This window comes from Argentina silus (assembly GCF_951799395.1).
Source record: "Argentina silus genome assembly, chromosome: 1".
Classification (NCBI taxonomy): Eukaryota; Metazoa; Chordata; class Actinopteri; order Argentiniformes; family Argentinidae; genus Argentina; species Argentina silus.
Window position 1 is genome coordinate 6664990 of NC_139655.1, and position 14971 is coordinate 6679960.

Here is a 14971-nt window from a genome sequence, read left to right on the forward strand (position 1 = left end):
CAGACAGGAGAGAATAGATTTACATTACTGTAAATGTTTTTGTTGGTACTTTTTGTGTCTACAGTAATGGGCCATTTTTGTTGTTGTAACCATCAGCTTGATTCTGAATATTTTAGATGATTTAGATGAATATTTATGGTAAGCAATCATATTCTCTGTAACAGGCACAGTGCTACAGTACCACAAACTATATAGTACAAAGTTGTTCTCCTGTTTTTTGTTTTGTCTTTGTTTTCAAATGAAAGCTATCCAACCTGCAATGCATATTGATTGTTACTATTTAGTGTGTCATTATCAAATTAGTGGTGGATTGAACTTTTCATTAGATGACTGTCTTGATGCACTGATATGTGTTTGTATATGTTTTGAGAGTAATAGTGAATTTTGCAAAATAAATGTTTGGGCAAACATGTTAACTGTTTAGCGGAATGTGTTAACTGTTTTGAAAAATTTAATACTGTTTCAAGAAATCAAGAAAAAACTTAATGTATGGTCCTCTGGCTCAGTTAGTAGAGCATGGCGTTAGCAATGCTAATGTTGTGGGTTTGATTCCCACTGGGACCATATGTACAAAAAATGTATGCACTCACTGTACTGTAAGTCGCTTTGGATAAAAGCATCAGCTATATGGTTGTATATATATGTAGACTGTTATGATGCAGTAGAAGACAACTAATATTTGGAGCTCTACAAGGTCTTCAGAGGAAAGTACGTTTCTCTTCGAGAAAATGTGAAGCAGAGACCAAACACCTTTTCATTGAAAATATGTATTATCTTTTGAAAAGATCACACATTAAAAGCTCATGGCCAGTGAACACATGACAACAATGCTTACTCTTCTGAGAAAAAAGCAACCAGAACGACGCCCCCATTCATCATAGAATCACCAAACAGATTATATGGAAGATACTCGGCTCCACTTGAGACCACTTTTTAGGTTTGAAAATGGATGACAAACTCTATTTCTTTTGGAGTGAACTATCCCTTGTTATGGAAAATACATTCATAGAACTATTTTCAGGTTATACACTTTCATATGACCGATACAACTTGTGTAACTACTGTGATGACATTTTCTCTTGCCACTCCTCTAAAGTTCTGTAGCCATTGTTCTGAGAAGCACTGTATGATTTACCATATGAACAGCGGTGATCTCTGAGGGAGTGATAGGAGAGAGCAATAGTGGGGGGACAGGCGCATCCTGTCGATAGGTGTGAAATGTTGAACGGCGATTAATCAATAAGAAAGTCTCCCCATTGTTCATTCTCTCCCGCCCTTTCCCACGTAAGCACAGGCCCATCAGCCGATAGCCTTGGCGGCGCCTGTATTATGTTTAAACTGTATAAAAGACGAACCTGATCATTGTCTCTTTAGACTTGTGCTGAACGAACCCCAGTTCTACGCTGGGCTGCTGTTACGCTCTTGTCTCTTGTTTGCAAGCAATAAATACCGGACTCAGATATTGTGGCTACTCAGGACTTGTTTCTTGATTCTTACCTCAGAAGAGCTAAAGTACAGAGTGGTAAATCCTAGACTTCCACCACACCCTTTAACCACACAGAATGATGATTTTGAGAACAAATGTTTTCAATCATATTATCACAGTTGTCAACCAAGATTTATTAACGTTTTTACTACTGTCCATTTGACCATGTTACAACCATGTGTTCAATTCGAACACACCTGTTCTTTCTTAACTGGACAGACAGCTGAGTGTCATTTAAAATGTTTTCACCATCAGAACAATTAAGTGACATTTATAATATTCACACTAAAATCCATGGAGCTAAAAGTGGACTAAGCAAATATCAAAATCAAGGGAAATAAACATTAGGCACTTCAAATCATGTTTGGAGGGAATTCTTATATGTGGGACAAACAGCACACACAAACAGCCAACTATGGAGAGATGGGGTATATGAATGACAGAAAAGGCACTCTGCTTCAAGCTGTTAGAAATCCAAGATAGAAACTTCATCCAATAGAATCTATTGAATAGATTACCCATTTCCCATAAACATACATAAAGTGCATCATACGGCCCATTCTGGCCATGTCAGAAAAATAACTGCAATATGAGGAGCTATAACTGTTACCAAGAAAACACTCTCAACTAGATTTAAACAAACACCTTTAAACTTGTGAATACCATAAACAGTGAACTGGTATAAGCTATACAATCACATTCTGGTGCTACAGTATTGAGTATGGCTTCTGGGGACGTTGTGTGCACCTAACTATGAAAACTAGTGCTCTGAGTATGGCTTTTAGTGGTGTTTAGTTAACATTCCCTTTCTCACACATTAAGTTTAGGAGTGACATTCACAAGCACTAGTGAAAAACACATTACATATAATGAAGAGGTCAAAAATTGTGGAGAGAATACGGAGCACTATTCCATGAGGGTAGGGGTCATTCTGTAGAACACTGACACACCCATGCACTGATCTTAACATGAATCAATGACTAATGAAACAAATGAAAAAGAGAAAAACAATAATGACCGAAACAGACAGTACAGGATATAGTAATGTACAGTAAATTAATGCAAGTAGAATTGAGACATGGAGAGGACAGTAATTCTGAAATGTGGAGGAAACATGAGGAAACAAGCAGGTGTCCGTGCACGCAGTAGGCTATATTCTACCTCATTGACTCTGTGGCTCAGTTGATAGAGCAAGGCGCTAACAACGCTTAGGTTGTGGGTTTGATTCCTGCTGGGACCATATATACTGAAATGTATACACTCACTGCAATGTAAGTCGCTTTTTCATAAAAGCATCAGCTAAATGGCATATATACATATAGATGATATTAAGGTTCACTTTGTGTTTAGACCTTCACAGATGTCATTCTAGCCTGATCACTGTGTTCACAGTTCAGTCTGATATTTCTCCTCTTTGAAAAAGCTTGAGTCTAGGAGTGTGGCACTAAATGAATATGTAGCGATTAGATCAGTCTTCAAACAGAAAACCTAACCGAACCACCCTGCACTTTTTTTAAAGCCCGCTGATTGGTCTGGCTGTAGGCTATGTTATGTTTTCCAAGGGCTTGTTTATTTGCTGAAGACAAACAGATATGCCAAGTGAAACAGAATGTAAACTATCATGTGATCCAGCTGGTTCGACAAGGCTAAAGTGCACATAATATCAAAAACATATTGAGCAAATGAGCAACTTTCAGATCAAAAGGTGAAGGACCAAGGTGAATGTCAATAATAATAATAATAGTAGTAATAATAATAACAAAAACAACACATGGGCTTACCAAGTACATATCACTATACGAATACCCCTGACATACATGGGTGCAGATGTGGCAGTGTAAAGCAATGAAATCCCATAGGCCCATAGTGGACTAACAAAAAGAAAGATCTGAGTTTGTTCGAATATACCGTTGTATCTGCCAACTACACCGAACAGCCTTTATGAAAATAAGATCTTACATATTTCCCCCCATAATCTTTAAAGCATCCATTGGCTGAACTAGAGGTCTTCGGGGGTCCATATATGTAGACCCATTCCGAAATGGACCTGTGGATTTCCTACTCGAACCCGAATGGATCCGTTCTTATTTTTAAATAAAGAGACCTAAACCAGAACAGGTCTGTGGACAGTCAGACCCGGACCCGACCGGACCTGTGGAGAACGAGACCCAAAACCTGACAGGTCTGGTTCTATCCCCGAACCGAGTGATAAAGAAATGAGGGTAATTTAGCGAGTAATAGACCTTACAGACTGATTGTAGCCTACATTTTGGGGAACAGACCATCTCCCTCTCGTACATGGGCTGGAGTGAATGATTCAATGTGGCATGATGAACATGACTGCAAACAAAATATTATGACATTATGGTTGAGATGTGTGATGTGGGATTGATGTGACAACTGTATATGCACCGATCCCGTGATCAGAGCTGTTTATCATCAGGTCCTAGTTTTGCATAACCATACCTCATAGTCACGTTGTTCTTAAGCCTCCTTTGGAGGTCTGGAGAATTTTAGATTAGCCAGGCTTGGATTGAACTGGACAGGGCGTTGATGTGACATTCCAAGAACCCTCCCCCCACATGCCAGTAGATGGTTGCTGTTGTTATGTGCGTCATCTTTTCTGACCAGGTAAGACTATTTTGAGTTGTTGCCTATGCTAGCTTGCAACATTGAAAATGGAAGGAAAACTGCATTTTTTTAATATCTTTTTTTAGCTCCCCCCTTGCAAAGGTATTTGATTGGTTTGATGTGTGGGGGGGTGTCCGTCATTTCAAACAGGTTTCTACCACTGTGTAGCTACTTTCTGCAAATACATTCCCCAGGCTTTTTCATCTAGGAAAGCTCCACTTGGGTCCGTTTGGGTATCCAAGACCCGTGGCAATCTAACAATACCCGAGGGCTAATTGAATTTTTGGACCCTGCTTGTGTCCTGGGTCGGGTTTCAGGTGGACCCGTGAAGACCTCGAAGCTGAACGCCTGTCCTGAGTCATCGTCACCTACTGGGACAATAGCCCTATAGCCACATGGAGGTGCCATTTTGCTAATGTGTTAATAGCCCATATTTAATTGGAGGTTACATTTTTGTGGATTGTCACCATTGTTCATATTGCAACAGCGTCATCAAACAATTCGATTTAAGGTGGACATCTTCTCCCCAGCGTTTGGTTGTGAAGCACTCTTTGGCTATGAGACCACTGGATCTAAGATCTGGCAACCTGTTTTGTACAGGTAAGGTGCAGAACCAACCCAAAGAACCCCAAAAACAAATCAAGTGAGTTACTACAGTTACCAGTCAACTCAATGTACACACCAGGTGTGTGTAGCAGTCTGAGATGGATGGTCATTTTCTTCACACTTAAAATCTGAAGTTGATTAGTCTGTTCAGACGGTTGTCCTCACCCAAAAAAAAATTGGTTTAACTCGTGTTCCATAGTTTTGTGTCCTTAATCCATGCAAGGTCCGACAAAAATCTGATCCATGACTTGATTGAGCCATGGAGGTAGTGTTCCAGTTCATATCCTTCAGTCAGGTTGACAGATCTTACAGAATAAAGTTCCCCTCTTCCATATCCGCTTTGAGGTGAGTCACATAAACAGTTCCCTCTCTGAATGGGAATCCAGAGGCCTGGGGGTAACAGTAGTCAATCATGGAGAGGGAGGGAGGGAGGGAAAGGGAGAGGGAGGGAGGACGGGAGAGCAAGGGCCCCTTGGTCAGTGCTCCTGACGAATGTCACACACCTGTGTCACCTTGATGATGGGCGGAGAGCTGCTCATGGGTGGCCCACACCAACACGCAGACTGACGGAGAGACTGAGCCTCAGGGCTGAGAGAGAGAGAGAGAGAGAGAGAGAGAGAGAAGTAAAAAAGACATGAAAGATAGTATGAAAGGTGTCATTTCACATGAATGCAAGAATCACTGAAACACAAAGACATACAGTCCCAAAGTACTGAAAGCAGCACAGCTCGTGTATCTACACAGAACGTCTCTGACACAAAGACAACACAGGACAGTAGGAAGCCCAAGGACAGTAAGAAGATATTGACAGTGGGGCTAGACATAATTATTTCACCAAATAACATGAGACCAGAGAGAGGGGCCACCTCAACACTTACAGATCACAACACCACCAAGCCCAGCCTATTAAGTACCAATGGGAGAGATTCAACTCAAGCCTTAGGCTACATCTAGTACTGTACATAGATAATACATCAATGCACTAGAGGCACTGATTTCATAAAGACAGTCATCATTCAATATCATCCAAGATGATGAGTTCAGTACCAAATTAGAAAAGGTGTGGTTAAGACTAAGTTGAAGAGGATGGTGGCTGAGACTAGTTGAAGAAGAGTTATGAGCAAATCTGCCCCATAGTTCATTAACCTGTTTGGGCTGGACGAGGAAATAGGATACATGTGGAAAGAACAGTACCTCAGTACCTTCAGTACCTCACACTACAGAGCTCTCTCAGAGAGGTGCTGCACAGCTGTACAACACGAGGGGAAAAAAACAAAATGGAAACAAAGGGTCAAAAGGAAAACACCCTGTTTGTCTGCCAATCCATTGATCTACACATTATCTGTCTTGACAGATAAGTAGCTGTGGCTTTGTATATACGACAACATCTAGTCTGGGGTTTAAAGGAGGGTGGCACCAACAAATATCATTGATATCAATAAATTCTGCACAAATCCAATCAACTGACAAGACTTTTTAAACCACACCTTGCAACTGTTTCAGCAATGCTCTTGGATTTTTGCATTTGTAATAGGAAACCTATGTACTCTTATGTCTTCATATAATAGATGGTTGGCATTTAGAATGCTATATTGCATCCAACTAGCTGCCTTCACTTCCACTGATGCACTGTCACAATAACATTAGGAAAATTAAGTTAGGAGAGGGGGGGGGGTTGCTGTATTTTTTACAAGGGCTTTTAACTTAATGTATGGGGCTATGTCTGTATGTAAGAACATACTGTGGGGGAGGGGTGACCAAGAGCAGCAGGGCACAGCGAGAACAGCTCAGGGCACAGCGAGAACAGCTCACTGTGAGGAAAATGATTGTAGTGGCTGTAAGAGAGAAGCATGCCTGCTTGCCACCCTCGCCAAACGGAGGAGGTGGTACCATGCCATGCAAGAAGAGCACATAAGGAAGGGGGGGGGTGACTGAATAGGCCCAGCAAGAAACTCCATCGACCCATGGTTGTAAATGTTGAATAATTAATTAAATAGGCTTTTACATATCTACTGAGTCTACAGACTTTTTCAGGGGAGCATATCGGCCCAGTGAAACCTTGAATAAAGGGTTTAAATGACTCCTTTAATAATTCAATTACAAAAAATCCTCAATTAGATTTGTCAGGAAAAATGTTCTGGTTCTAAACATAGACATATGTCAAAGGTTCTACGCTGCAAAGTCTATAGCCTACCAATCTGCCGATTAATCATCAGAATAACTGACAGAATACTTGATTACCAAATTACTCGATAATTGTATTCTACTTGAATACTGTAATATACTCTTCTATGGGCCAGGTGCCCTGTGTGTGTGGGTGTGAGTGGGGTGCAGTTACCCGTTGTACTCTGACATTTCCTGGTCTGCCTCAGCTGTTGAGGACTCCACGTCTCCATCTGCTTCCACGCTGCTCTCACTGCCCTGAGCAGACAGGCCACAGGGGCTCTCTGGGGTCAGAGACACCCCACTGTACACACAGACAGACGTTACACATTGGGGACACAAACCATGTAACACAGTGATAGTGGTCAGATACAAATATGCAGAGGCCATTTCTTGGACCCCAACTGAGGTGTGTGTGTGTGTGTATATATATTCCATACTTGATCCGTTTCTCCAGCAGGTGGATGTGATGCCCATTCTCCTCCAGTCTCTTCTTCAAATAGGTGATCTCCCTCTGCTTCTCCACCAGCTCCTTCTGCAGACGGTAGTTACTCTCTTCCAGAGTCTCACAGAACGCCTGAGAGACAGATAATCAAAAAGGCTGTATAGACACATGCAGGGCAAGAAACCAAAACCACCAGAGACAGACAGAGAGAGACTGAAAGCTAGCTTATGGTAATGACTGCTAACGAGCTGCAGTGCTGGCATCTGTGGTCATTCCTTAGCCTCTTGTCCCAGATATAGAGACCACACACAGGGTAACACACATAGCCTGCCGCAGAGACTGGACAGAACAAGTCATGTTTGTAACTACAATATGTGACTTTTCAACGGCTTTTGGAAAAGTCTACATCAGTCTCACACACACACAGACACACACAGCAAAGTGGGCGGTTTCAGAAGGTAGGTCTTACCCGACTCTCCTCCAGGCTGTCGAAAGGGCCAGGAGGGTCATCCAGACATAAGAACTCTCTCACTGCTAAACTGTCAAAGACAGAAGGAAATGATTAGTTATTCAAACCAAGTTACCAACAGGCACACATGTAATTATGTAATAAAAAAATAAATACATTTAAATTGTGAAATTGCATCTATAACAGCATCATCATTGTTATTGTTGGTCATGTACAGTGTTGGCACCTAGGAAACTAAAGAGGATGCTAAAAGGGTGTGTACATAACAGACTGGTTGTGCTTTCAGTGAAGGTAATTTAAGATGTAAATAAGGGAGGCTGTTTCTATTGTGTCTATATGGGTACTGCACTAGGGACAAGCATGTATCTCAGGATATGGGCAACCAGTCAAAGGGTTCCAATTTGCTTGAACAAATAGTGCAAAACCTCAGAATACTCAGCTTGATTTCTATTGTACAGTACATGTCTTTTTTTCAGAGAAAACTGTGATTATTTAACCAGAGCTTTAGTGAACAGTCTGAAATGCATTGCACATCATGCAAAAGCTAATTGCAGTATTCAATGTCTCATTGCATCAAAACGAAATATTTAAGATGGCAGACTGCTTACCTTTTGGCACATTTTTGCTCATGCAAATTGTATGTATGCATGTGCAGACTGGACTACTTTCATGGTATCTATGGTGTCAGTGTATATGTGTGAAAGAGAGAAACTTCAAAGCACAGTATGATGAAGGCACCTTGAATACATTTGGATTTCATCTACATTTTGAAGCATGTTTTTTCAAAGGCAGTGAGCGGTTCTGACGCACGCATGCATGCATGCATGCACGCACGCACGCACACACACCAGTTGGCGATGTCTTTGTGGGCGACCAGGTTCTGTAGGAAGGCCTGCAGGCCTAGCTGTCTGTCCTCTAGGAAGTCTGTGTTGTAGTTGCTTTTGAACCAGCGCTTGGGAGGTAGGGAGAGTCTGAACCCAGGAAACATCTCCTTCAGCTGAAACCAAAACACAGAGACACCAAAAACCAAACAATGCCTGTTTGCTCAATAAAGGGTTTGGGGTTGTGTACTTAGTAGTGTACCACCCAACTCTGTAAAGCTTTCCAAACAATTGCAGTGTATGTTCCAAGAAATAGATTCATCCTAACCACTGTAGAATTATAGCCTACTGTTCAGTGAGGTGGAACCAGGCACTTCCCCTTTAAAGAGACCACAGGAATGGACATAAAGCCTGATCACACCCTCTGTTGAATGTAGGGCGTTCCCTTTCTCCAGCCCAAGGCTAGTGCACCAGCAACTGTTATTTAGCATCTGCACCTCTGGTTTTATTGCAATAAATTGTCATAATGAAACAATAAAAAGTTATTTATAACCTAACAACTGTTGAGGATTTTTTTTTTTACAAAGCATCAATTTTCCCCATCAGGACCGTCTCTGACCTGTCCCACTAGTTGGCTCAGGCCACTGCAGCCTGCTGATCGGGTAAACAGAGGGTCTTTGTGTGCCAGGTGAGGTAGGAGGGAATCACTTCTGCAGTGTTCTCTCTCTCTAACACAAAGGAGTCTTCCCAGAGCCCAGGCTACACCCCATTGTGTCTCCATGAGAGAATCTAGAGCGACAAACACTCACAATACATGTCCAGCAAATAATGCGTGTGCAATTGAGTGGGTAATTGAGCACTGGACAAGCTTGTGTTGTGGGAGTTACTTCAGCAGTTGTACTTCAATAGGAAAGCAAAAAGTTTTATCTTGTTTTACGTACAGTGCATTGCAAAAGTATTCACCCCCTCCCTGCATAACTTTCAGGTTGTTGCCTCAGAATCTGAAATACAATAAATGAGGATGTTTTCCCTACTGATCTACACAGCTTACCGGACTCTGTAAAAAACGCTTCTAATAATTTCTGATTAAAAAAAAAAAAAAAGAGATAAGACCTGTTTGCAAAGGGGCTGTGGCTCTCCTAAAATTAGCTCAAATGCAAAAATGTCTTCAACAAGTTACTTAATAAAGTTGAATTGAGTCCATCTGAGTGCAAGGACAACAGTTCATGTGATTTCGGAATGAATACCCTTGTCTTTGTAGGGTCCCTGATTTGAATAGGAATACATTAGGCCTACACACCATGCTGATTAGGCGATCACTACCAACTAAGCAAATTTCTACATTTTCTCCCTAGTCCCTGCAGGTGACAAGCATACCCATAACATGATGCAGCTACCACTATTTAAGGGATGGTTAGGAAACGGTGATGTGTGGGCTGGATTTGCACTAAACATAATGCTTTGTAGTAAAATCAAAGAAACATATTTGCAGCCAGGAGTTCCTTCTGGCCCCTCGGCTATAAAGACCAATTTTGTTGAATGACTGGGATGATGTCCAATCGACTGTGCTTTTGTGCTTGGTTCTTCCTTTGGACACTGACATCTTCCTCCTGACAAGCAGCCTGACTTGGCCTTGCTGACTAGGTGTGTGTGTGTGTGTGTGTGTGTGTGTGTGTGTGTGTGTGTGTGTGTGTGTGTGTGTGAGAGAGAGAGAGAGAGAGTGAATGAATGATGTTAAATGATTACATGGAAAAACTCATCCTGAGATTAATAATATCATTGGTGGTTGGTTTAGACTCAGCACTGCCATTCTTTTTATTTTGCTAGTGTTTTCTTTGCTACAGTACACACCGATTGGACAGACGACCCTCAGACATTCAGACAGTCAAAACCCTTTCCTCCTATGAGGCCCAGGAGGACTGCACTGACCTTGTCATTGAGTCTGGAGAAGTCTGTGTATCTCCTGAACACCACCCAGCTCTCCTCCGGAGTCTTCCTCACCAGAACCTTATAAACCTACAGCAGGAGCAAGAATTGAACACTTACAGTAGGTCAACAGCTTGCCTTTTAACAGCCAATGGTAGCAGAGGGAAAACACGGTCAAAGTTATCATACCTTTAATAATAGTTACGTAGATAAACAATATTTCCTGGTCTGCATCAACCACAAAGCACACTAAGGCCTAAGTTACATCTCATAAAACAGCAAGTTGTATTTTGAAAATACAAACAAATATTAATGTGAGCTTGTTTTGTATAATAGCCTAAGCTACTTTCTCTCTGTCAGACCCAGATTAGATAGTTTTAGAGTGTGAGGCTCTCAATATATTCACAACTGGTTTGCATTTTCCACAGCATCTTTCATGGCCCTTGTTATGCATGTTTTGTGTCTTGTGTTCTGTTGTGTTTCCGTCCCTCTACCCATCTCCATCCTTCTCAGGCATTCTGGCAATCAATTTGGTTCAGCTGCACCTCATTCCTCATTACCTCCATAGCCAATCAGAGGACGGCCCGGACATATTTAAACCCTGCACTTCCTCCCCTCACAAGATCCTTTTGTTTCTGTCTGTCTGTTCAGAGCGTGTCTGTAAATTCATTGTGACAATTCTCTTTCCAGACCTCATTTCTTCATAATTCATTTACATTATAAACTGTCTGTGTGTGTCCTATGTTTACATGCCTCACCCATCCCTTAGTTCTGGGCCGGGGTGCGTAACAGCCAACAACATTTCATACCACATTCACTCAGAGGCCCTCATTTTGGGTCTGTGGAGAGCTTTTAATGCCAAAATCTTATCTCTTGAGTCTGAGGGCTGAGAGACATGGCCAGCTCCAAAGGTTGGACTTGTGTCTGAGAGGAGGTGCGGGGTGAGACCATCCAGAGCTCACCGTGGCACTGATGTCAAATAATGTTTCCAGGGAGACAAGAGAGCACTGTGTCTGGCAAGGATAACTTAAACCTGGCATGAGTATGTCCACAAAGCCAGGCAAAACAACACAACAGAGATGTAGCCTATTCTTGCAACTCATGCTGTCTAGGCCTATTCCAGGGAGTGTTTGGAGAAACCAGTGAAAAAGCAGTTAGGTAGGCCATTTTGGACAATCTTAATGAGGCTAATGCACTTCAACTTTCATTAATGAGTCACGTTAACAGCAGAGTTTCTTCATCAAAGTGCTGGAGAGTGAAATTGCAGCCTCTCTCTGAATTTTGAGCACTAGCCTAAATTGCAGTATCGATCTTCTATCCTACAAAAAGCCATATCCTACAAATATGAGCAAATGAATGTTGACATTTCGATCATTTGATGAATGAGGTGAAGAGGTGTTTGAGTAAATTCCTCATCCATCTGTGTTCTATAAGACGGATCTAGACAGACAGACAGACAGACAGACAGACAGACAGACGCCTAACTGACCTGACAGAGTGAGTATGGGATAGCCTACAAAGGTAATCTAAGGTTTGATCAATCACTGTCGCACTGTGACACTGGTGACCTGGGTTCAATTCTCAGCACATAGGTCATGACTTTAGCCATTGTAATTCAATCATGGTTGTGCCAGTAGACTTACTGGCATTGTCATATTGAGCAGAGTGTTAGAGTCTGTCTGACCCTGATTCATCAATGTAAATTCATGTGTGTCCAATTGGTGGTTAACTCATGAGTGGTACAGCCAAAAAATATTTTTTGAATTCTATGTAACGAAAGTGTTTCTGGAATCTAGGTTTAAAGCTGACAACTAACCCAGTCATCAATATGTAGAGGACATTTCAAATAGTCTGCAACCTCAGAACAAGTGCAACAGAGAGAAAAGTGGTAGCTTAACTGACTAGTTCTGTTTACAACCAGGCTGCTCTATCTGCTTGCCAAGTTAGAATGGCATCCCTCTCACCGTAAACTTGGCCCGCTCCTCCATAACCTCATAGCCCAGCAGGGTGGGGGTGATGGGCCTCTCCTCGCAACCTGTGGACCCTGGGGGGGAGCCCTGGTCTGTGTGTGAGCAGCTGGAGTACTCCACCGTGGCCTCCAGCCCGTTCAGCCTGGCCCTGGTCACTGGACTCTGACACAAAGGGGGCGGTGGGGTGTGGCAGCCTCTAACCGTCTCCGAGCTCAGGGGCCCTCCTCCATTCCCTCTGCCTCTCTCATCCCTGGGGCCTTTGGTGGAAGAGGACTCAGAGCTGCTGGAGACGCTGCCCACGGATGAGGCCCTCTTGGGCCGTCTGGCTTGGCCGTCAGGCTTACCTGACCCTGGCAGGGCCCTATTCATGGGGACAGGGATGGGCACAAAGGGCGAGGCCATCTGCCTGGCTTGTTGTCAAATTGCCCTCCTCGCACAACCCTCCGTCAACTGCTGCACTCTCACAGGGGGGCCTGGCAGTGCAGCCGGTCAGCATAGAGGGCACGTTTCAGAAGACGAGGCACCACTACGTTCTAGGCTCCAAGCATCCTGCCAAAAAAGAGAAAAGCATCATTCCAAATGGGTCCCATTTTGCTTGTTGAGTATTCAAAAGAGCCCAAGAGGAAGCAGCGTTTCAGTGAATACTGTCCTGAATGAGGGCAACTGTCTGCAAATTAATTATTGATAAATAAATAAATAAAAACCTGACGTCATTCATAATTGATAGATCTGGAGGAGTAAAATGCATAAGGGATGAGGGTGTGGATGAGTAGCCTTCTCTCACCAGTCAGTTGCATCTTTATTTTGTGACTGTTCCGAAAACTTTCTTAGTGTGAACCATGCTGACACATTATTAAAGCTGTTCGGATTCTATAACCCTGCCAAAAGCAGATTGATCACTCACACTCTCTCTCTCACACTCTCTCTCACACTCTCTCTCACACACACACACACACGGCCAAAACTCAAAGGCTCACCAACAGCTACTTCCCCCAGGCCATCAGGCTCATGAACAAGCCTACTCCAGACTCATGACTTTACCCCCAGCACACCCACAGAATGGACTTTACTAGCACACAGTCACTTTAAACAACCACCTCTTACACCAATGGCACAGTGCAATAATGACATTCCACTGACCCACTTTACTTTTTACTATTTATTTATACTGCAAATTGTGTCATGTCTATTGTCTTATGTGTCTCCGACATGTCTCACTTGTCTTGTACTTATGTCACTTATTGTCTTGACCTTATTTCATTGCCTACAGCTTATTTGTATTCTTCGTATGCTGCATTGTCATCGAATCAAGCCTAAGAATTTTACTCCCTGCACTTGTGTATGAGACATAACAATAAACTTGAACACACCTTGTATTCATGACTCCCACGGAGCTACTGAATTGGGAACCACAAACAGGCCATTAACAGAAACATCAATCATATTAAAGTCTGGGGCAAAAACTAGATATTCCGGTTATCTGTAAACCGCGAATATGCACGTCTCTGGAATGTCAAAGGAAAAACTGTCTATATCCCTCCTGTTGTTCTCGAGATTACGAGAGGTGCTTAACATGAAAGGCTCTCTCAGTCTCGATAAAGAACCAATCAAGACTGAATAGTTACACGCATGACATGTGCTTGATATAATGTGACATATGACGGATGGCCTCATTCAATTACAGCAATCTATTTGGTTTGTCAACTATCTATTTCGCAGCTTCAAAGCTCAGCCATCAAGCTAGCTAGCTAATTAGCTAGATTGTATAGCAAGCTTAGTTCTCAATACCAGTCTTTTCATCTGTTACTCACCGCAGTCTTTTCTCGTTCCCTTTTAGAAGAGAATGTACATGTGAGGCAACTTCTAAAATCTTTGATGTTAGTGAACGATAACCTCTCGACATATTTTACATGCTTTCAGCGAACAACAACCTACGCCGATAGTCCAGCAGGGAAACGGCGGTTGGTTGGACGTCATTACGCAGTTGACGTAGCCCAGCTGTCAAAGAGGTAGATGCTAAGTGGGATCCTTGGGATCCTTTTTTTTTGTTGTGGTTTTTGAAAATCCATTATTCAGGGATAGTTCCATAATAATTCCAACTTTTATGTCGAAACAATATACAGTATGTTGTCTCAATGTACTGTAACTAGGGTCAGATCACATCACTAGAATGTTGACTAACTAGAAATGAAGTCTTTGATATCATAGGGATTGTTTCAAGGGGATTGTGGTCTAAGGTGGTGTGGGTTCATGCATTGGCCTACAATGAAACATCGTTTCACATGGTAAAACCAACTTTTCTATCTGAACAGTAAAAGTTGTCTCAATTCAACCAGGGTAAAAACGTGAGAAAGTCCTAAACCAGTATTAGATATCAGAAAAGTGTCATAGGGACCTCCACCAGCCTCCACTGGGATAGAGACAAACTAACGAAAACATGATCATCATATAAAA

The 14971-nt window shown here is 42.4% G+C and overlaps 1 protein-coding gene across 1 annotated transcript; it reads right to left on the bottom strand.

Annotated features, from left to right (window-relative positions):
- Positions 1-798: 798 nt before the first annotated feature.
- On the bottom strand, positions 799-14463 carry snx16 (sorting nexin 16). Its single transcript, XM_083675474.1, has 9 exons — positions 14329-14463; positions 12512-13066; positions 10551-10637; positions 8649-8797; positions 7801-7870; positions 7327-7463; positions 7062-7190; positions 1542-5311; positions 799-978 (listed from the first exon to the last, which is right to left on the bottom strand). The coding sequence occupies exons 2-8, from the start codon at positions 12917-12919 to the stop codon at positions 5200-5202; spliced, it is 1092 nt and encodes a 363-aa protein (XP_083531600.1). The 5' UTR covers positions 12920-13066; positions 14329-14463; the 3' UTR covers positions 799-978; positions 1542-5199.
- Between the last annotated feature and the right edge of the window lie 508 nt (positions 14464-14971).

Excerpts from the sequence above, each read along its gene's own strand:
- snx16 (XM_083675474.1), bottom strand. The coding sequence starts at position 12,919 with ATGGCCTCGCCCTTTGTGCCCATCCCTGTCCCCATGAATAGGGCCCTG. Across the intron at positions 7,871-8,648 it reads CACAAAGACATCGCCAACTG|TTTAGCAGTGAGAGAGTTCT; the intron begins GTGTGTGTGCGT and ends TGTCTTTGACAG. Across the intron at positions 7,191-7,326 it reads CTGCTGGAGAAACGGATCAA|TGGGGTGTCTCTGACCCCAG; the intron begins GTATGGAATATA and ends CTGTGTGTACAG.